Source organism: Podarcis pityusensis, assembly GCF_964106645.2.
Source record: "Podarcis pityusensis genome assembly, chromosome: 10".
NCBI classification, from domain to species: Eukaryota; Metazoa; Chordata; class Lepidosauria; order Squamata; family Lacertidae; genus Podarcis; species Podarcis pityusensis.
Window position 1 is genome coordinate 36,917,009 of NC_138035.1, and position 23,824 is coordinate 36,940,832.

The following is a 23,824-nucleotide window of genomic DNA, read 5'->3' on the forward strand; positions in this document are numbered from 1 at the left end:
AAAAGAAATTGAACATGGTAGTTGAGCTTTATTACAGCTAGTAAAGTTACTATTAACTTGTGATCATTTCTTAGGCACAGAAAACCACAACTTCAATGGGAAAACCATCTCTTCCTCCTCAGATGCTGAGACATCATTGTGGCTACTACCTTAGTGAGGAAAATATATTCTGTATGTTCTCAGTGTTTATTATTATTTCACATTGAAAGCCTGGCAGGTAACAGACAAGGCAGGTAACAGACTTAGCTGGAATATCTAATGTAGGATTGTTCCCTTGTCTAAGAAATTTATATGGTACAATCTAGTCAACTTGGTCTAGCTGAATAGTCAACTTCTTGAAGAAGCGTCCAAGTTATGCTGGCATTGCTGAATTTCTAGAATAAGAAGTATTGTCGCTTCAACAAACCAGGAAGTCAAGCTGTCTATCCTGGAATCTTTTCTGTTGTGTCCTTAGTATAAGAGTTGATTCTGTTTTACTCAGTATTGTGAGAAAAGCACTCTACACATGCTCATGGCCACCATAATTACCTACCATGTACTGTAGAGTTGTCTTGACTACAAGTTCTCTGGCTAAAGGTTGCTGGCTTGATGAGCAGAATGTTTTAGGATTTCCTAGGCTTCTGCTTCTATAGACATGAAGGACAGTTTCTAGTTGTGTAGGTGCTGGAAGAGAAAATTTGAATAATTTACTACACTAAGACTTAACAAAGTGTGAGTAAAAATATATTGTTGTAGGCCTGTTATTTGTGTGCAGAGTTATGGTGGCAGAACACCCTTTGAAGTAGAAGTGCATAGCTTTGACAGGTCCCACAGTTATTCACTTAATGTGAGATGTATATTTTACTTTAAAACTTTTAACCAGTCTGGTTCTTAATACATATAATATATTTTTATTGCTACCAGTTCAGTTTCTTGGAAAAAAGTTGAAAGCATCAGCCACTGTTGCAGCTTTTACATTATGGAAATTCTCCCCTTGGGCACATATGTTTTACCCCCTTCCCAATCACAATTTCTACAAATCAATGCAATTGCCAGCTGCAGATTTCCATAACAGTTACTGGGAGAGTGATTGCTTTTAACTTTTACATCCCACTATAAACAGAGCTTAGTTGGCCCAATAAAATCTCCCACTTGAGCTTTTCATATAAGAATAATAAAGGTTAAAAGCTCATCGCCATTGTGGGTACTTTCTATAGGAAAACTGTGCAATTAATGGGTAGAGTTGGGTGCAGAGAAAAGAGGAATGTGTGTGGCTGTGGCAAATAGGTGGTCTTTAAGGTATGTGTACTGTGAACTTTTTGCCCAGTTTTTGCTAGATTGTTCAAAGCTCCAACTGAGGTCAGAAGTAAACTATATTCCTTATCCATGTACAAAATTGAAACAAAGCACAGGAAACTAGAGTGGAAATAAGAATGAAGCAGTGTACTAGACAATGGTCTGTTTTAATGAAATAAAAATGAATGGGCATACATATGCACATGAGCCACAGACCGATTTGGAAGAGATGGATGCCCTAGTCCTAGTGGGACTACTACTTTAGATAATTGGTTCCCAGACCTTGAACTAAAGGACTTTATTATTGTTGTGGTCCTTCCTTTTGTCCACACTACCTGACCTGAGCATTCCTAACTCATTAATCAGTTGTACTGTATTGTCCTCAAAAACCAATAAGGAACAGCCAAGGGCTTCATGAACATACGTGTACACATTTTAGATTCTATGGACTATGAGCATATAAAACTCACAATTCCAGCCAATTTGTTTTACTTTGTTGTTGTTGTTGTTTAGTCATTTAGTCGTGTCTGACTCTTCGTGACCCCATGGACCAGAGCACGCCAGGCACTCCTGCCTCCCACTGCCTCCCGCAGTTTGGTCAGACTCATGTTTGTAGCTTCGAGAACACTGTCCAACCATCTCGTCCTCTGTCGTCCCCTTCTCCTTGTGCCCTCAATCTTTCCCAACATCAGGGTCTTTTCCAGGGAGTCTTCTCTTCTCATGAGGTAGCCAAAGTATTGGAGCTTCAGCTTCACGATCTGTCTTTCCAGTGAGCACTCAGGGCTAATTTCCTTAAGAATGGATGCGTTTGATCTTCTTGCAGTCCATGGGACTCTCAAGAGTCTCCTCCAGCACCATAATTCAAAAGCATAAATTCTTCGGCGATCAGCCTTCTTTATGGTCCAAATTTGTTTTACTAGTTTACTTCATTCTGCATATTTTTAGGTTTGAAAAGTGCTAGTTATTATTCAGCAAGTGCTGTTTGGCCTTTAACAGTAAATGTCAAGCACGATATATATAATCTGCAGACAGGTCAACATTTTAAAAATGCACTGGTATGTTCAAAATGAATTATTTCCTTTCTCAACATTCTCTTCCCTGAAAATTTGATCAAAACCAGAAATAACAAAAAAATCTAAGATACCATTTTAGTTTATCTTTAATCAAAGGAAGCTAGGGTGCTACTTTTTATTGCACTTTTCTCAGCCTGCATTTTCCATCATCCACTGAAAAGGAAATGAATGTCTAGAACTTGGATTGCATCCAGGCATTTTTCTTTCATATCTGAAGGCATCTCATGTTCACAAACTGCTAAAAAGTCATTGTGGTCAGGGCTGTACGGCACTTAAATTTGAATAAATAGAAGAACCTACAGATGTACACAAGTTGTGGCGCTGGGATTCTTTGAGTTTGTGTTCATACCTGCCTGATACAGCCTTATTCCTGGATAAGTTTAAAAGATTTGGCATGTTATAGAAAGGGAAACAAAAGCCTGTTACTAATTATTTAGATCCTCCATCAAAGACTCAACACTCATGGCAAACACAGCTCATGTGCTCTGTTCTCTCACTGCCTTTCCCAGCCTAACTTTCCCCATTTCAGTTTTAATGGTCCTTTTAAAGGGAGGTTATTATACTGACAATCAGTCCAACGTGTATCCAATTTCATATACGTACAGATAGATACTTGATGGTCAGAATACCACGTAGTTATGCATCCAATGAGGATTTTTTATTTTGCATGTTTTCTAATGCCTTGCTCACAGGCACCAAAAGATCCAGTTGCAGTTGCCTCTGCCCCATTGGCTGCTGCCACGTTTGGCATGCTGACAAGGTTCACAAAGCAGACTGCTTCCATTCAATTCAGAAATGTAAATGCTCTAAAACCTTTTCTGTTCCCTTATAACTCCTCCCCAACCTGACTGTCCCAATCTCTAAGTGAAGTCTGGAAGTTCTGGAAGGCAGAAAGATCTTGGCCATGAGAGAAGCTTGGGTTTAGACATGATGGTCCTGGAATCAATACCACAAATCAGTGGCAGCCAAAAGATGCAAAAATGACAGTCCAGTGAGGTGGTGGAATCAAATACTTAAATAACTAATTCATCACCCTTAATAAAAGGAAAGGCTTTTGGCGAAAGATTATGAAAGCTCTGCACAAGTCACATTTCCTACTTTAAAAAGAGAGTATAAATGATTTTGACTCCCCCCTGCCCAAAATACGTTGGCTGTGCATACTGAAAATAAGAAGCAAATATATTTGCTGAATGCCTTTTTGCCACTTTTCCCCTTTCCTAAATTACCTCTGTGACTGTCACTTTCAGAACTGCTTTGGCGTGACCTTTTTAATACTCATGACATGAGCATTAAACATTTCCATGTTTCAAAAGCAAGATGTGTTGCAAAGTTTAGTACAGAGTATATGTATATCCAGTCGGATGTGGCATCTCACTGAAGCTTCACTGCCAGGTGTCAAATGAACTAGTATAGTTGGAACATATTTTAAGTAACTAAAACCACTTCAAGACTCATCTGCACTGTACTGCTTAGTAGAACATTAAAATGGGTGACTGATTTATCTTTTTTCTGATCTACAGCCCTATGGTTTTATAATATGCCCAAAGAACAAGAAAATATCAAAAGGCAAACCTGTCAATATTGCACAGCGGAGTCATCACTAATGAAACGTTTGCTCTGTGATGAAATTATACTCCACAGCGTCATAGACAGGACAGCATACAGCTGGAGTCTGATGACACAGTTTACTCCTTGTTTCATTCACAGGTGTTTCCACAGCACTAGCAGCCTGTCCTTGGGGGTAATCAGGTTCTAAAATCTTCACATTGCCAATTCCAGAGGTCAAGTCATATATTTTTCAGTCAATTAAATTCCAGGAAACTTTCCAAAGCTTGATGTAGTTTCACAGAATTGTAAAGTTGGAAGGGACCCTGAGGGTCATCAAGTCTAACCCCCTGCAACGCAGAAATCTCAACTAAAGTATCCATAACAGATGGCCATTTGATAAGTGATGCCAGTAGCCTTATATAGATGATTGTATTTTAATATTCTGCTGGAAGCCGCCCAGAGTGGCTGGGGAAAAACAGCCAGATGGGCAGGGTATAAATAATAAATTATTATTATTATTATTATTATTATTATTATGTAACCATTTTTTAAGACTCCCAATTGACACCTCTCTTTATTATTCACTTACTCTGTCTTGTGTATTATTTCTAGGTTATATACCGAGCTTTGTCACCACCCAATTCTGCTGATGATCCTTACAGTCCTGAAGCTCAGGCACAGTTGAAGATCACTAACCTCCGCGTGCAGCTGCTTAAGCAACAATCCTGCCCTTGCCATAGCAATGACATGAATGCAAAACCTCCAGAACTAACCTACTATGCAATCTATGATTTTATTGTAAAAGGAAGCTGCTTTTGTAATGGTCATGCAGATCACTGTGTGCCCATCAAAGGATTTAAGCCTGTTAAAGCAGCAGGAGTCTTCCATGTGGTAAGTTTATGTTGGGATAAACCTTGCACAAACTCTCAAGTATAGAGATCAATGTTCCAAAAATAAGGTGACTTGTTGAGCTTGGTGTCAGTTGCATGGGGAATTAATATCCTGAAGACAAGAATGTCTCCTGAAAGTCAGAATGGGAACAGACAATATATTATGACTTTCCTATACCTAAGGAATATCTAGAAGTTGCCTAAATTAGACAAACGTCTAGGCTACTTTAATTTTGAATTAAGCTGTGAATATTTACATGATCTAAATTATAATGTTGGTTCACAATGTGAAAAGAAGCTAACAGTATTCATATTTTGGCAGTCCAACGCAGCTCTGATACAAGCTTGCTTCTATGTACTGTCTTTATATAACCTGATTAGTGCATGAGCTGTATACCACCCATCTCACAAGTTCTGATTTCACAGGGGTGTAGAACCTGAAATAGATCTTTGAAAAGAAGCAATAAGTTGCAGGATTCAGCAGAGGTGAGGGAGAAACTGATAGATGAGCTGTTTTCAAGGACAAGGCCTAAATTATACCTGTATTGGTGATATGATTTGGCACCCAATCTGATCTATGTTGGAAAAAACACCTAATCTGAGATCTGCTTTATTTCCCAATGTGAAAAACAAACATATTACAACAAGCATTCACAAATATGAATGCTTGCAAATCTAACAAACAGCAAAACCTTTAGTTTTCATAAAATGTTTCCCTGGTGGAAAGTTTTTCAAACTAGCTACATAGACTAGATCATTTCAGCTGGCAATCCCCAAGACTGCTGTGTATGTAACATAAATTGTTCTGGTTTATATTTCTCTCATGTACTTGTTCTGCAAGAGTTGTAGCAGAATGATAACAAAGAAGGATAAACAAAAACATAGTGTGGCAAGACTTAATAATCTATGTTATGTACTGAGTTGAATAGGATCCAAACTGCAGCAGTCTGATTGGTCCTAGAACAATAGGATCCAAATTGCAGCAGTCTGATTGGTCCTAGAACAATAGGATTCAGAATGCAGCAGTCTGATTGGTCCTAGAACAATGCAGCAGTATGATTGGTTGGCAGGAACCACCCAATCATGCTCCAGATATAAGTGAATCCACAACCTGATTGGCTTACAGTAGAATTCCAGAATTAGCCAATCATGTGCAGCCCATTGTGTAAATAATGTATATAAGCAGATACTTTGAGGGGACTTTTATTCATTCCTCCTCACCACTATGAGCTGAATAAAGAGCATGAAATCACTTTGCGACTCTGAGTATATTTCAATCTAGCAAATCAAATCAAAAGCAAGGCCAGTGCATTACAATTTAAAACTACTGGTAGTACAGTGAATGTAGCCTGCATAGTCCTCAAGTAATACTGGTAGGACAGAGGGAGAAGTGTAATGGCAGTTGTGTGTTATTTACAAGATATAATTATAAAATATTTCCATTTAGGCACCCACGTTGATCATTTTAGCTTTGGGGTATTGCTGACAGGTACCTTGCGAAACCACCTTACCCCATATATGCCTAGTCAACCATTTCAATCAGTAGAACTGGCACTACTACAGGTGTCCCTTAATACAGTGGTGCCTCGCAAGACGAAATTAATTCATTCCGTGAGTTTTGTTGTCTTGCGATTTTTTTCGTCTTGCGAAGCACGGTGTCGGGAAAGTTTTGGAAAAGCTTCAAAAATCACCAAAGTCTTTAAAAACCTCAAAAAAGGCTACCACACCGCGTTCTATGAGTTGCTCCTCGAAGTCAAGTCGCAACTGTATTAACGGTGTTAAGAAAAAGGAAACAAACTTGCAAGACGTTTCCGTCTTGCGAAGCAAGCCCATAGGGAAAATCGTCTTGCGAAGCAGCTCAAAAAACAAAAAACCCTTTCGTCTAGCGAGTTTTTTGTCTTGCGAGGCATTCGTCTTGCGAGGTACCACTGTACTTGTTCTGAACTTTTAGTGTGGCAGCACCTATGCTTTAAAACTCTGCCTATTGATATCTGGCAGTGATATCACTGTGCTGTATTCCTTTTGGTGCCTGCTTAAATCATCTTTGTTTAGGCAAGCCTATCAGACAAGTAGACACGTAGAAACTGCATGTCCTTTGAGTATTTCAAAACATTTTTTTGGCCTTTTTTCATCAATAATTTTAATGTTTCATTTTATTTTATTGTAAACTGCTTAGAAATGGATTTTTCCCCTACAATCAAGTGCTATATAATTTTTTTAAAATAAAAATAAATTAAATAAATTAAACAAACATAATTCAAAATATTCTCCAAAATATATAAAATTTTGTAGAGTAGGGTCAATATGAGAATATATGAACATGTTTTAGTCAACATATATTTTACTAAAAATCCAAAGCCACCTTTATTTTATATACTCTCCTTGTGGTAATTTTTTTACCCTCAGCAGCACTTTCCTGTTTATTTTGGTGGAAAAAAGCTAATATAACAGCTACAATTTAAAAACAATTTTCTAAAGACTAATTCCCCTTTTATCCTTTCGATATTGTCCTTTATGTGAAGATTTACATTGTCTCAGTAAAAAACCCCTATAACATCTACCATAATAAAGCTGCAATAGTAGTGTACAATTCAAATCATTATGCAATATAAACAATACTAATCAAAAGGGAAGTTTTTTTGGGGGGACAGGTCTTCTAGTGCACAAGAGCTGTTAGTTGCTTCTTTCTCAGTATAGTACATTCAGGAACATAAGTCATGAAGTATTTTCTAAAAACCCAGACAATTTGAAAAGAAGTAATTGAATATATTAATTGAGGAACAAAAAGGCAATGGGAGGAAACATGCCCTAGCAACTGTCTTCATGTGTGAAAATCAGTCACTAATTTATCTTACACAAGTCAACTTTTGTAACACTGTTTGCCTTGCACAGTATAATGAGTGACATTACCAGAGAGCTGTCAAGCTAAGAAAGAAAGCAGTCTGGAAGTGGAGTAAAATGGAAAGGGCTAATGACAGAATGAAATATAGTGTGAAAAAAAGAACTCTGGTTAAATGAACTCACTTGTGTCAATTCACAAAACAGTGAAACATCCTGGGAAATGTGTCATTTAGCTATGCCTCATAAAGATTCAAAATGAATAGTACGGGGGTAAATGGAAATTGCTGGAAAATGTTTACATTCTGGTTTAGTCATCACAAATGCATCGTGGCTGGCTGCAAATCAAACTGGAGCCATGCATATGATCACTCTAGTGCAGAATTATATTCTTTGTGGTGGCGGCAGCAGCAGCAGCAGCAGCAGCAGCTGTTTCTTATTGATTTAACTTCCCCAACTTCTTTAGATCTTTTTTATTCTCAAAATCTGCTTTCTCATTATTTGTTCATGACTGTGCAATCCTATATATGTCTACTCCAGAAGTCATTCTGACTGAGTTCAGTGGGGCTAACTTTCAGGGAAATGGGTAAAGGATGGCAACCCCAGCGACAGAAATACGAATATATATCCTGATTATCAAATTGGGACATATGGGAGCCAGAAAGGATGTGTTTGGTGTGTTCTTGTTTTTACATGGCCAGTGCCATGTGTGTGACAAGTTGCTGGCCTGCTTTTTACAACCGACTTTCTTGTGTGTAAAAAAAATACATTTTAATTACAAATACCTGATTTATATATATACCATCCATGAGTATTTGTTTCACCACCCTCCCAGGACTTCCATTTCATACTTTGTGTCATGCTGGCTGCCCAGTCATGCAATTCTTACAACCTACTATTAGGTTTGAAGCACCATGTGGCAATTTTTGACTGGAGAAATACCTGTCAATGTATTTCATTCCTTTTACAAACCTGGACTTTTAAATTTCTATGATGAAGCTATATGACACTGGTCTCTTTCCCAAATAGCTTGTAGTATTACCTACAGCTGTCCTGATTAGTTGGCCTGCTACTAATAAGCAAACTTATGCAGGCTGTGGTAGATATTTTTTTCCATGGAGCTCTAAGCAAACATGGCACCTGCTTTAAGCATATACCATGGTCCTTTTTTTTTGCCTCTTATGAAGTTAGATAGCAATTTCCAGAAAAATATTCCTGGATGGTTACTTTCCCCACTCTTCCATTGCCAGGAATGGATTGTTTTATTCAACGTAAAGAGTTTCCTTTCTCTGGTTCATTCTTCATCAGCTTGAATATTTAGGCCTGTACAGTGGTGCCTCGCAAGACAAAAATAATCCGTTCCGCGAGTCTCTTCGTCTAGCGGTTTTTTCGTCTTGCGAAGCAACCCTATTAGCGGCTTAGTGGATTAGTGCTATTAGCGGTTTAGCGGTTTAGCGGCTATTAAAGGCTTAGCGGCTTAGCGGCTAAAAGGCTATTAGCGGCTTACCGGCTTAGAAAAGGGGGGGGGGGGAATCACAAGAAATCGCAAGACGTTTCGTCTTGTGAAGCAAGCCCATAGGGAAATTCGTCTTGCGAAGCGCATCGAAAAATGGGAAACCCTTTCGTCTAGCGGGTTTTTCGTCTTGCGGGGCACCACTGTACCTGGAGCTATAACACTAATAACATTCTATCCTTCTGCAACCTTCTCAATCAGAGACTGTTATATTCTGAGTAGGATGAAAAGCAACACCAGTTCCCTCTTGACATTCCTCGCTCATCACTAGCTTTTCTACAGTGCCCGTTTATGACTCAGTCCATATTTTTATTTAAGAGGAGCCAAAACACTCCAACTGTGATAATAGAATCATACAGCTAAGAAGGATCAAACAACTATCCATCTACCACTCCTCAAGGATCCTTTTATATAATAAATCTCAAGCAGAAAGAGGGTGTTGGCAGAACAAATAGCTTCAAGGAACTTATCCAATTCCGATGCTGCAGGGGAAGTCAGAAATTACTAGGATTATTGCCCAGTTTGACCTGGGGAAATTCCTTCTGAAGGCTAAATATGGTGTGCCATGAGACCCAAAACATTCCACATTATAAAGAACTTCACATCATCTCTCGCCAGCAACTTCGTCTGGACAAACAAGCTCAAAGAGTCTTTAAAACGCCCTGTAAATATAATGGGAGCAAAGTCACTCAAAAGGGTATTCTGAGCAGCAGCCTATTTGTAACTGTGACAAGAGTCTCTCTTTCTCTCTCTTATGAACTTTTAATGCTATTTAGCTACCAATAATTTCTTGATAAGAGCTGTATTTTCTGGTTGTCAAGTACAGATCAAGAAGTTCAGTGCAGAGCTACTTAGATGTTTATATTTTTGCTATGTATGCTATAAAGGTAAAGGTAAAGGGCCCCCTGACCATTAGGTCCAGTCATGACCAACTCTGGGGTTGCGGCGCTCATCTCGCTTTAGTGGCCAAGGGAGCCGGCGTACAGCTTCCGGGTCATGTGGCCAGCATGACTAAGCTGCTTCTGGCAAACCAGAGCAGCGCACGGAAATGCCGTTTACCTTCCCGCCGGAGCAGTATCTATTTATCTACTTGCACTTTGACGTGCTTTCGAACTGCTAGGTGGGCAGGAGCAGGGACCGAGCAACGGGAGCTCACCCTGTCATGGGGATTTGAACCGCCGACCTTCTGATCGGCAAGTCCTAGGCTCTGTGGTTTAACCCACAGCGCCACCCGTGTCCCTCATGTATGCCATACCAATGAGCAAATGATAAGCTATCTTGCCTACACTGTTTACTCTCCCTGAATCACCCACATTCTGATAGGAAAATCTAATGGGGTAATTTACCACAAAGAAATAACTCATTGTAAATAAAATAGAGTAAAAAGATGTGGAAGAAATTCTCTAACATTAATCCAAATTTCAAATCTAATTTTTGACATCAAAAGGAAGCTGCTCACTAGTGTTTAATCAAGAGGGGCCTACGGCAATTAAGCAATGGCATTTTAGTACAGCACAATAGCAATATATATGTGAGGACTGTTTTTGGGGGGAGAATTCTAAAGCTGTCATAAAACACAAAGTGGATATGGGAAGGGGTTCAGTACAATTTATAAAATAAATGTACAGGTTATCCAATAACTAGGGGAAGGCATAATAGGTGCATACTGCTATTACCATGATTAATGGTTAGCACTTTTATAGCACATTTCAAATGTTCAGAGTGTTTCATATACATCATCTCCATAAAACTTACAACAGCCCTGGAAGGCAAACAAGTATCCTTGTATTGTGAATGCGGAGCTAAGACCGAGAGATAGTTGGCTCCCGAGGAGGAGACTACAGCTGCTTTGCTGTTCCTCAAACCCTCCTTAATATTTCCTTATTTGCTTCTAAAACAACTTCTTGCCAATCTTAATGAGCATTGATTATGCACATGAATCCTTGGGATTTGTTGCATAAACCTACAAATATATAGCCATGAAAACTGGGACCCTGTCTCTGCACAAGGATGCTGTGTGTAGGCTTGATACAAGGTACATTGCAGTGGTTCTTCCTCCTCACTCCATGCATTCAGTGTATCGTTTCAAATATTCTGAACAGGACCCCTATTCAGTGCAGGTGTTGTGATATTGCTGCAATGCTGGAATAATTCCATGCGAGCAAGCAATCAGGTTCAACTGAAAAGAACAATTTTCTATTCAGTTAGCAAGCAGTTAGCGGGCAGACACATTTCCAAATTACCAGTGATTTCACAATGCTGTAGGTGCACCTGCATGTTATCTCTAGAAATGCCACTACAGTCATAGTTGTCACAGTTTGTTTCCCCTTTGTTAGGTCCATGGAAGGTGCATGTGCAAACACAATACTGCAGGAACGCATTGTCAACATTGCGCTTCTCTCTACAATGACCAGCCATGGCGAGCGGCAAATGGCAGAACAGGAACTCCAAATGAATGCAGATGTAAGTAACAAGTTAATGGCAGTGCTTCTGGGCTATCAGGATATGCAGAAATGACCCTGGGTAAACAAATTAGAAAGCCAAAACCAATGCCACTATCCACAACATTTTAAAACATTGGTAACACCTTAGTTTACTAAGATGTTCATTCATTTTACCAAGAAGGTGACATTTGTTTGGCCCCCTTCAATTCTCCAATTTTGAGCTATTCAGTTTTTCTTGGAGCACCTAAATAAATTATACTAGACACTGAAACACTAAATATTTTAAAGTTTTAATTTACAATACAGAAGATACAGAAGCAGCAATAATTATACTGGATTTGCGTATCTGTCATAGGATAATCTGATTTGGTCTTCAAAATATTTGATTTGACATTTTCATATTCTACCAAAAACATCATTATGGAAGGCCTGCGGTAACTTGCAGCAGATTCACTCTAAATTGGTACATTAGAGTAACTAAACACTGATAATTTGCAGATATTGGAAACATCTCCAGGCTGACATATACATTTCATTTTATTATTAATCAGCTCTCATTATGTGTAAGGGTTTTTTTCTGCATTCTTTTTAAAAGAGCATCCTTAATTTGTCTTTTTGCTTATCTTGGCTGTGTTTCAGCCTGTAAGTGCAATGGGCATTCTGACTCTTGCCACTTTGACTTGGACGCATGGCTGGCATCAAGAAACCAAAGTGGTGGGGTGTGTGATAACTGTCAACACAATACAGAAGGGCAGCACTGCCAGCGTTGCAAACCAGGCTACTACCGAGACCTCAGAAGACCCTTTTCTGCCCCAGATGCCTGTAAATGTAAGCTAATATGAATTTATCAATATTATGAATATTTAAATACTAGATCTTTCTGTTGCTCATTCTCATGCCAAGGTTAAAAAAAAAGTTTGGTATCCTCACATTTGTAAATGAAGGAACTACAATCCTTAAATATTTCATTATGCAGTATATCTAACTAATGCCAGTTTACCGGTCAAGGAGCTTGCTGTGGAGTTCCACCAGTTACTATTCATTACCATATGTACTTTAGAATAATGGTGATGGAGCTAAAAGTAGCTGTGATAGGAACATTCAAGCAAACTTCCAATATATGGGGATTTTTTTAAAGCCAGTGATAAGCCAGTAGTTTCTGTTGGTTGGTTGGTTTTATTCATGTACATCTGATGGGTGGGGTATAAATATTATTATTATTATTATTATTATTATTATTATTATTATTATCTGGATTCTTGTCCATGACAGTGATTAAAGAAGCATATAAATAGAGTATTCTCTTCTACAAAGTAGATGTATTATAATTACTAATAATATGAACTGCAACAACAAAGCTTCACCTTTTGTTTTTGTTATAAAGGGAGTTTTGGAAGGCCCAGCTTGTAATGTGGAAATGAGAAAATCTACACCTGCTGAAACTCCTCCTTCTACATTTTGACTAAAAAAAGACCATGTTCAAGATGGCTAACAATTGTTGTAGATGTTGTTAGTTTATATTCTGCATTTTGACTTTAAAAAACAAAGTGCTCAAGACTGGTAACAAAAATATCTATAACAATCGTTAGCCATCCTGAACACAGTCTTTTTTTAGTCAAAATGTAAAGAAGTTTCTGCAGAAAACAAGCTATTTTATTAAATAAATTGTCCATACTCCTAGTGTACCTTTGCAATTTGATCACCCCTATTTCTGGCATTCAGTGAAATGCCAGTTGTGGCAACTGTAGTTGTAGATGCAGTGTTCAAATCATGGCAGAAGATGTAGCAGGAAATCCTAACTTGACCTTAAGCAGGAGGCTGCAAGAGATGGTGGACACTTGAGTGAATACCAGGACTTAGGACAGCTTGAAGAAGACGGTTTGCTCCTATATAGTATAGAGTTCCTTTTATTTCCCTTGACCCTGACTACCCTCCCAGGTTCCACACCTTCCTGAAGATTGGAGGTGCTTAAAAGGGTAGTCCCCTGGCCTAGAGATAAGATTTTTGCCAATGAACAGTAGTACAGAGGAGACGAACAGCATTGTCTAATATCTTTTCCCTTAAGCTAAATATTTAAAAATACACATGATTGGAATTCTTCACCCATTAGATCCACTAACACCTCAGTCTCATTTTACTGAGTAAAACGTTGCCTACAGAGAATATTTTATTTGGATTGACAGTGATGACATTCAAATCCCAGATTACCTATGGACTGTCAGAATCACCGGGGGGCGGGGGGCACTATTTCAGGCCAGAAAAGACTGTTTTTCAAGGAACGCAAATCTTCCCAGGCAAGTACACTCTGGAAGAATATGTTGAGTACACTGGATGGCAGCAGTTTTCCTTGATTGCAGCAGCTGGCACAAAATGTTGCTGTGAATGTGATCACGGAAGTTGCCAAAGAATGTTGGAACTACTTCTGTGTTTCTTTTTAAAATGTGCTTGTGGGAGCAGGTGGGGGGATTGTTTTGTTTTTGTTCTTGTATTTATTATGTATTTTGTGTTTTTATCTCATATTTTAATGCTGTGAACCACCACAGATGAAGGGTGGTATACAAATTTAAATAATAAATAAATAAATAAATAAATAAATAAATAAATAAATACATACTACTATTATAATAACAATAACAATAACTGCCTTCCAGTCTCAGCTGCATCTCTAAAAATACAAGAAATAATAGGGTTTGGGGGAGGACGAATAAGTATTGTAAAGCATTTTGCATACAATCTATAGAAATGGTAAAAGCTTTCCCCATAACAGCAATCGATCCTTCAAGTTTTCTTTTCTGACTTCCTCTTCCTGATCAGCTTACTTTTTTCTTTTCTTTTCTTGCAAAATCTATTGATACAAAGCAAATTCCTCTCAGCTGTTGCCTCCAAGCCATAATGAGTTTCATTCCTGGGCAGCCATCCCAGTTTCATCTTCAGCTGCTATCATTTGTGCAAAGTCCACAACAATGGAGTCAGAGTGACACATGATAGAGCCAACAGAGGAGACAGATATTTCCTGCGTGAAATTGTTCAGTCACAGCTTTTCACTTGCTGTGTAAAGTGTGAGGAGTGTTTTGGATAGCTCCAGCTGAACAGAAAACTTGTGCTTTGAGGGGATCAAGCAGAGATTACAATCTCGACAGAAAAAGGCCTTGTGTCTTGCATAGTTTGTGTTGATAACGACATGTCTGATAACCTTATTCATATACAGTCGTAGACAATGGAATTCTGCAGATATTGCCAGCTCACTCACTGAGGAGCAACGAAAATGGAAAAGCTCCAAGGTCAAAGCAAATGAAGGAGCTGTTAAACCACAAATCCTTAAACTACACTAAGCAAAGTGAACAATGTGTAATATTTGTTCAGGAGTGTGTATGTACTAGATAAAGCAGGGCATACTCTTATTTAACATGGCAACTGTAGCAATCTGCTTGAAGGTTACATAGATTCTCCCACCTCTTCTATTTTTAACAACTTGTATGAATTTTTAAGACTCTGCTACAATGTCACGGGGGTGATAAGAAGGTTCATAACTGATTACAGTCATTAAATTTAAAACACTTGTATTCCATACACAGATGGTTGTAACACTTGGATCTTGTTATCCAAGACTCAACTGAAAGTCCTAGTAATCAGAGCTTATTTGCTGCATTCTAAATTTTGAGGCTGTTGTACAAAAGCAGTTAACATTTGTTTAGAGTTGAGAACTGCTTTTAATACTCCGGGGCCATGGTTATATTGAATTTCAGATTCAGTTTTAAGTCAATTTATCCAATAAGCAAGAGATCATGTGTTTTTAGCACACCTTACTGCAAGCATATTACAGCTAAAAGGTGAAATTTTCCACTCAACACTTTTAAGGAATGGCATAGTGATTGGTATGGGAAACAATACAGGGCATTTTCACATGTGAGACTTCAATAAGTCTGCCATGTATCTGTAAAACCCACAGTAGTAAAAACTATAATAACGTACTGCAGGGAGAAAACATACATTTGCATTGTTTGCAGGGCCAAACTACAAATGGCAGTGGCAGATTCATGCATTTATATTTCTTGAACCCTTGAATGTAAAACAAGAATAATACTAAAGCTGGGTGACACCTTTAGGATATACTCTCTCCCCATATATGTTCATCTCATATGTATGTTTTAATATTGCAGTGTGCTCCTGCCACCCTGTTGGATCAGCCGTGCTTCCCTTTAGCAATACCACCTTCTGTGATCCCAGCAATGGTGACTGTCCCTGCAAACCTGGAGTGGCTGGTCCTCAGTGCGACAGGTGCATGGTAGGATACTGGGGCTTTGGAGATTATGGCTGCCGAGCATGTGATTGTGCAGGAAGCTGTGACCCACTAAATGGAGACTGCATCAATAAGTGAGTGGACAAACATATTGCTAACTATAAATGGCTAGCTAACATAAGGACAGGGAGTTTATCTACAAGAAATACATGTTTGAAATAGAAGTAATAAAAAGGTTAGAGATGTAGAAAAACCTCTTGAGCAGAGATGGAGGATCTGTGACCCTTCACATGTTTTTGGATAAGAACTCCCATCATTTCTGACCACTGGCCATGCTGGTTGGGGCTGATGGGAGTTGAAGCACAGCAACATCTAGAAGGCCACATGTTCCTCATCTCTGCTCTAGAACAAAATGTTGTTGTTGTTGTAACGCCTCACATCAACCACACATTATAGTTGGATTGAAAGGATTAAGTACTAAATTAATCTGACTGGGGGAGGGGGGATATGCATCAGAAATAGGAAACAATCACTTTTCTAAGTCTTACCTTGAAGTTATTGAGACATACTGGTAGCACTTCCCACAAAAGAAAGAAAGAATTGGAACAGGAAAAATATACAGTATTGGAGAGGCACAAGGATAGCTCAGTTGGTTAGAGCATGTTGCTCATAATGCTAAGGTTGCAGATGATCCTCAGGGTCTCTTCCAACTCTATGCTTCTATCGTTCTATTCTTCCATATTCCCCCTCACATGACTAGCTTAGAAGGAAAAAAAGAGAACTTCCCTTCCTGCAAGAAATTAGCTATGGGTGACTATATCATAATCCCAAAAACTCTACCAGGCACTGCTAGAAATCTCTTCCAAGCTCTGAACTTGTGTGAGATCTATAAATGAATTGCAGATAAGTAAGTCCCTTTTCTGACAACAGAAAAAATGTTTGAAGTATGGATAATTAGCACAATAAATATTTTCTTTTAATTTTGATTCTGAATACTTAAGCTTTGTCAAGGGTTTTTTTTTGTGTGGAGGGTTGTTTACAAATAAACTTGAATTGAACTGAGTTTGATAGAAACATATCACAACATTCCTTTAATTTCAGCAGTGCAAACATAGATTGGTACCATGAAATCCCTGGCTTTTATTCTCCGTATAACAAAAGTGAACCAGCATGGGGGTGGGAGGATGAACAAGGCTACTCTGCCCTTCGACATTCAGGTAAGAATATGAACTTTTGGATTTTTTACTGAAAGATAGGAGTCTCTTTCAGGTGTTAAACATATGTGCGGATTACTTTTCCCATGCTATCAGGACCCCTGAGTTCCTGATCACAAGGAGGGAGCCCTCTGTGCATAAAGCTTTTTTTGTTGTTGGGGGCTCTTTCAGTTTTTATAACGAACATGTGGAGGTCACATGTGTGTGATCTCATTCTTCCTATGTGTTCATATAACATCTGAAATGAACTATAGATCACGTGGAATTATTTATTATAATTGGTTAGGTTCACTGTTTGAATATCAGATATGTAATCTCAGCTGATATTTTCCATCAAGCTAAAAATAAACCATACTGTATACACACCCAAAACACACACACACTCTGTAGATATAGATATATCCAGGATCCAGTGAGCAGCTACAAAAATTCTTTTCCATTCAGTACTTAAAATGTTTAGTAACATGCTGTTGCCACTATCCATTCAGTCTTCTGTGAAAAGTGCTGTCCTCCAAAACTATATCTGATTACATGAGCAATCCCATTCCCTCCCAGTTTAGCAGCTGAATCTAGACATTTTGGTGAATACAATATGAAATAATGGTAACTAAAATATTTCATCAAATAGTGCTTAAAGAGAGAGGTATTTTTGTGTTTCTGTAGGAAAATGTGAATGTAAAGACCAAGTTTTAAGAAATTCCAAGATCTTCTGTGGCATGAAATATACATATGGTGAGTTAAAAATCAAATATATTATTCAAATTGCCTATGCTGTCAACAGTTTCCTTTATCAGTGTAAACTGTCAACAAAGCTACTACAACGGGGAGATATGGTAGTATTTATATTAGGAAAACTAGAGGTTCATTTAAGTGGTGCACTAGATATAGTAGGGATGGGATACCCACCCCCTTCCAGATTTTGTTGGATTTCAACTTCCATCAGCTCCAGCTAGCATGGCCAATGGTCAGAGACAATAGATACAGAAGACCAACAATATCTGGAGTGCCACGGTTTCTGACCCCTGAGTTATAGACTTCCCCCCCCCCAAGCAAAACTGGAACTTTGCTTGCTTGGTAATACAACTTGTTTTGCCTTGCAAATTTATTTCTATTGGACCTGCATGGCTGCATGCATATTTTGTCTGCTATGTACAATTTCTCCAACATTTTTTATCTTCTAATAAATGGTCTATTTGCCTAGAAAATGTGTCCTGGGAGAAAACCAGCATTTAATATGTAGACAAACCTCTTTTTCTATAAATTATCACCAATATAAAGTCCTTTTTGTGATGCCAATTAGACTACTAGTTCTCAAAGGGAGACTCTATCAGTTTAAATTCATCCATGCATGGCTTATGGGGGATGGGGGGGGGGAGAGAGAAACTCCCAGGCACTTTTTAATCTGTAAATTTCTAAGAACCAAACTATGTAACTCTAAATGGCTAGATTATTTTAAACTGATTACTTCTCTTTGCCAAAATACATGTATTTTAAGCCTATAATGGGAACAGGCAGTCGGGCTACAGGAAACCATTGCTGTATTTTGTAGTTTTGTGAAAAAGTTTTAAATGACAGCTTAGCAGCAGTTCCAAGTAATTCCAATGGGAAGAAGCAGCTGTGTATGTGCTCAGTATTTCCTAAAAAATCAGGTCACTGAGCATCTCCCTGCACCCTGTCTTTGGCAAAGGCTGAACAGGCTCATCAAGGAGAGGATCTGGCACAGTTTATTTTCGACTAAATCAAGAGCTTTTCTGTTTGCATCAGATGAAATATATAGAAATATCTCTATATCACACTAGCCGTAGCAACAATTACACCCACCCTGAAAATACAAAGAGGCTCAGTTTGCAGGGCACACACTGATGGTGCCTAAGATTAATCTATGTACCAATGTACTAGAATGAAAACAGAAGTTATATTCTTTATTCAGTGCTGAAGGCAAAGATTTTATCTGCTCATGATAAAGGCTCCCATGCTGAGGTCAATGTGAAGATCCAAAAAGTACTGAAATCTACAAAGCTTAAGATTTTACGAGGGAAGCGGATTCTGTACCCAGAATCATGGACTAACAGAGGCTGCACTTGCCCAGTACTTAATCCTGGTAGGTATTTATTATGAAAATCAGGTCTTTATCATCATCATTTATTTATTTTTACTATTTATGTCCATCAGAACCACTCTTATAGTCAGTACATATAAATTATATTCCACATTCTTGTGGTAGAAAAAAATATTACATAGATACTCCAGAAAACTAAAATGCCAATCACTGTTCTTACTAATTAAAGCAATTTAATGTGATGCTAGACAATCCTTTCAATTTTAGCTTCACTTTGGACCTGTTATATCATGCACTAATCATTATCAAAGCCCTGCCACAGTGTTTGTCAATTTGAATCTTCTCTCATAACTGCACACAAGCAGAATTCCTTCCCCAACATTTTGAAAAAAAATGCAGCTAGTGTTACCCTGTCTCCAAAGAATGTAAGATATTCCCATCACACCTGCATTGGTTGTGCTTGCAAATCAATGAAGATGCACTCAATATACACAATCACTGCATTAAACTGAAATTTATGTTTCTTGAGCCAGTTCTAGTCATGCATAAATATATTTCTATATTCATATATTTCTATATATGACTAGCTGTGCTTTCCCATCCACATTCTGGCACATCTCAATGTATATCTAAACACACATCTCATTTAAAATAATAAAGTACAGATAGACATTCTGTATTTGAATGGGCCTTTGCATGCACATACAAATTAGATCCAGAGTTTCTGTTTCAGTAAATTATTAGTTCAAGGAAACCTGCTTCTCTGGTCAATTATTTGAAAACAATAGACTGTGGATTCCAAAGTACCTATTCTCCTTTGGAGGTATTAAAATAATAGAATCATAGAATTGCAGAGTTGGAAGGGACCATGAGGGTCATCTAGTCAATGCCCTGCAGTGCAGGAATTGTTTGCCCATTATGAGGCTCAAACCCATGACCCTAAGAGTCTCATGATCTACTGAATGAGCTATGAGGGTAGATTTACTATGTAATATTTGGATAGTGAAGTATCTTTGTAAAATGGTCTCACCATTAAAAAAAAAACCCTCAAAGTTACTAGGGAAAAAAACCTCGTTTGCAATAATTTCTCAGATGAGATCATTTCAGAGCTTGTGATACTGTAGCTCTGTCATCTACCCAACAAAAGGAGTAAAGTTTCACAAACCAAATGCAATTAAGCACAAAAGTGAGCCAGACTGGTGCACTGCATAAGAGTGTTGAGTAAGAGTAAACGGCACAGTTTACATAAGAGTAAACTGCACTGTGCAACTTTTAGCACAGAATGACTTTTTGATGGAATAGAAGCATATGCTAACTTGTTAGAAAAGGAGGTGATTCCTCCTACAGTTGCCCCGCAACTTCTACAGTGGTACCTCGGGTTACAGACACTTCAGGTTACAGACTCCGCTAACCCAGAAATAGTACCTCGGGTTAAGAACTTTACTCCAGGATGAGAACAGAAATTGCTCGGTGGTGGCGCAGCGGCAGCGGGAGGCCCCATTAGCTAAAGTGGTACCTCAGGTTAAGAACAGTTTCAGGTTAAGAATGGACCTCCAGAACGAATTAAGTACTTAACCTGGAGGTACCACTGTACTCTAATATAAAGGGTCCCCCCAACTCTCTGGAACAGTTTATCAGAAGTCTGCACTGAGAAGGTATAATATGAACAAAATTGCCTCCTGTCCTCTTACATTAAAGATACTTCTGGATTAAAAAGATATGCATTATGCACATACGTTGCTCGGCCCTAGCTCCTGCCCACCTAGCAGTTCAAAAGCACGTCAAAGTGCAAATAGATAAATAGGTACCACTCTGGCAGGAAGGTATATGGGTTTTCCGTGCGCTGCTCTGGTTCGCCAGAAGCGGCTTCGTCATGCTGGCCACATGACCCAGAAGCCTGTCTGCAGACAAATGCCAGAGTCATCCTCGACTGGACCTAACGGTCAGTGGTACCTTTACCTTTTTTATGCACGCGTAAACACACACATGTACATGCATGCATGCACAAAACATATGCACACACAACTATTTTATTTTATTTATTTATTAAATGTATATACTGCCGTTCATCAGAAGATCACAGAGTGGTTTACAGTATAAAAAGTAAATTCCCTTTATGATTGCATACTTGGATAAATATGAAGTACTAGTCCAATAAATATCTGACTATTTTGTTTTCAAAGGTTTGAAATATCTTGTGGCTGGATATGAAGATGTTCAAGCAGGCAGACTCATAGTCAATATGAAAAGTTTTGTCCAGCAATGGAAACCAGCTCTGGGGAAAAATGTCTTGGAAATTTTAAAAGATTGTAGCTGAAAGTGCCAAATAGGGCATTTGTTTATGCACAAAATGCAAACGCTATGGAAAGAAGGCTCTCAAAATGAAAACTGGAAAGGAAAGGAATAGTGCCAAGTATGTGTAGAGGTATTCAAAGTCATAGCCTTTCACTTTGATTCTTAAACACTTTGGTCCCAATTGCAACACTTATGTATAAACAGTGTTTGTGGGTGAAACCCTCACAAGAGAAGCGGAGCCCCCACCCATCCAATAGCTTCAGCTGATTGTATAGGGGGAGTAGAGGTCTTGTAATAAGTGAGTCCAACAATAGGCTGTGCATGCATAGCTGCACTCCTGCAGTTCTCCTACCCATATCATCTATTTCCACCAATCATCTATTTAGTGGAGTAAAAGGATCTCCATGGGCAGAACTGCATTCACAGACCTTGTCTGTATTGGACCAACCTGCCTGGGAATAAATTTCATTTATTCAGCAAAATATGGCTTATGTCACAGCCCTTAAATTAAATCTTTATAGACAATACTGCTTTAGGGTCCAGCTGTACAAGTGTTTTGTTTACCCCCCGTTAAAGTATGTGGAACTGGCACCAACTGAGGAATCTGAAAATTGGAACCCCACTCTCATGTTCTTTGGGAAGATTTATATACACTAGTAACGGACAAAAGGACTACCAATTTAGAGAGAAGCAATGGAATGTGGGGTTTTTTTTATACTGGTATATTAAAACTAAGATGAAGGTTTTGATTAAATGTCTACTGCAAATCTCTAGAAGTATACATGTATGGAAATAACACCAATATTGGTGGGAAAACTCCACTGGAAAACATACAAAGTCAGTAATCTGTAATAACTAATTAGGGCATGCATTTAACCAACAGGGCTCTGTGGGACATCCTTAAAAAGGAGTTAATAAGATTTTCATTTGGGGCACTTAAAAAGATTCTGGATGGAATTTTCTAGTTAGTTAAACCAAGGGGAATATGTTGCAACACCCAAGTTGGACTCTGGTTTGTTTTTGAGCCAGCACAGATGAAAGTAGAACCTATCCTTTCATCAAAATTTTGGTTTTAAGAAAAGACTGGTTCCATAAAGTATAAATGGGAACACTTCTATTTTATGAGGTATTATACACATGTAAGCATTTGATTGTATAAAGCACTTTATTGCCTGCCCCCTTTCAGTGTGAAAATTCTAATATTGTTGGGGAACAGAGGTGGCACAGGAAAATGAATATTGGAACAGAAGCACTCCACGACTATAAAGGATAAAAGGAATAGTTTTCATTCATTTATGCCAATGGCCACTCAGTAAAGTTCAAGGGTAATTTTTTGCAATTAATATATTTCAGATGAAGTCTTAACTTCAGACTAATGGGTTAATTCTATAAATATCTGCTATGATGAGACTGTATATACCACCAAAAGAGAAAACAAGGATGGGGGGGGAATGCTTTTTGAAATGTCATGGACTTGTTCATAATTCATGCTGGCTTTGGCCTTTGTTTTATAATATTTAAACTTGAGCAGCAAGTTTCTTTCTTTCTGTTTCTACACAGAACTTTCAAAATAGTGTAAATTTATGGAATATCAATGCCATATTCATCACTAGATTCTGTACTTCTCTGGTAAACAGACACAAAATGTATCCCATTTATATACATTAAAAAATAAAGGAAGAGCTATTATACCATTGAAATAACAACACTTCACTGATCCATGGTTCATAGGTATGTTTTCTATTGTGGTCCTGTGGATTCACAAAAATGTTACTGTTTTGAAATTTTGTTTTTATATTTTATGTATATAATAAATATACTATGATTCCAAATATTTTTTCTTGTGGATTCATATTTTCTAGAACCCTGTCCATAAGTTTATAAGGAAATATACAATATTTTTTCACAAGAAAAATGGGTTTCTTCTCACACGATATTCACCACCACCATGCCCTCTACACACACACATATGCACCATTCACACATTTATTCCTGTTATGGAATCTGATCACTCATGTGTCATGGACCTCCATTTGATGGTGCCTATAACATTATGGTGGGACGCTGGTGGCGCTGTGGGTTAAACCACAGAGCCTAGGACTTGCCGATCAGAAGGTCGGCGGTTCGAATCCCCGTGACGGGGTGAGCCCCTGTTGCTCGGTCCCTGCTCCTGCCAACCTAGCAGTTTGAAAGCACGTCAAAGTGCAAGTAGATAAATAGGTACAGCTCCAGCGGGAAGGTAAAAGGTGTTTCTGTGCACTGCTCTGGTTCGCCAGAAGCAGCTTAGTCATGCTGGCCACATGACCCGGAAGCTGTACGCTGGCTCCCTCGGCCAATAAAGCGAGATGAGCGCCGCAACCCCTAATGGTCAGGGGTCCCTTTACCTTTACCTTTACCTATAACATTATGAGGAATGGTGACGCAGTTCCCCACCC

The 23,824-nt window shown here is 38.5% G+C and overlaps 2 protein-coding genes across 7 annotated transcripts in view; one reads left to right on the forward strand and one right to left on the reverse strand.

The window, feature by feature from the left end:
- NTN4 (netrin 4) overlaps positions 1-23,223 on the forward strand; it is a 39,331-nt gene extending 16,108 nt beyond the window's left edge. The window contains exons 3-10 of one of the 2 annotated variants that reach the window (XM_081022491.1): positions 4,509-4,787; positions 11,474-11,600; positions 12,221-12,409; positions 15,742-15,955; positions 16,923-17,038; positions 17,699-17,767; positions 18,966-19,136; positions 21,278-23,223. In XM_081022491.1, the coding sequence (XP_080878617.1) occupies positions 4,509-4,787; positions 11,474-11,600; positions 12,221-12,409; positions 15,742-15,955; positions 16,923-17,038; positions 17,699-17,767; positions 18,966-19,136; positions 21,278-21,411 (1,299 nt within the window). In that variant the 3' untranslated portion in view covers positions 21,412-23,223. The remainder of the gene's footprint in view (positions 1-4,508; positions 4,788-11,473; positions 11,601-12,220; positions 12,410-15,741; positions 15,956-16,922; positions 17,039-17,698; positions 17,768-18,965; positions 19,137-21,277) is intronic. The other variant, XM_081022492.1, reaches the window with a different exon arrangement.
- The window catches only part of LOC308486156 (uncharacterized protein), an 87,437-nt gene that overhangs the window by 36,365 nt on the left and 27,248 nt on the right, over positions 1-23,824 (reverse strand). For all 5 annotated transcript variants that reach the window (XR_013990965.1, XR_013990966.1, XR_013990967.1 and 2 more), the window contains one exon: positions 533-663. Coding sequence is in view for 2 of the 5 variants with exons in the window: in XM_081022561.1 (XP_080878687.1) it covers positions 533-663 (131 nt within the window). In the remaining 3 variants the exon portion in view is untranslated. The remainder of the gene's footprint in view (positions 1-532; positions 664-23,824) is intronic.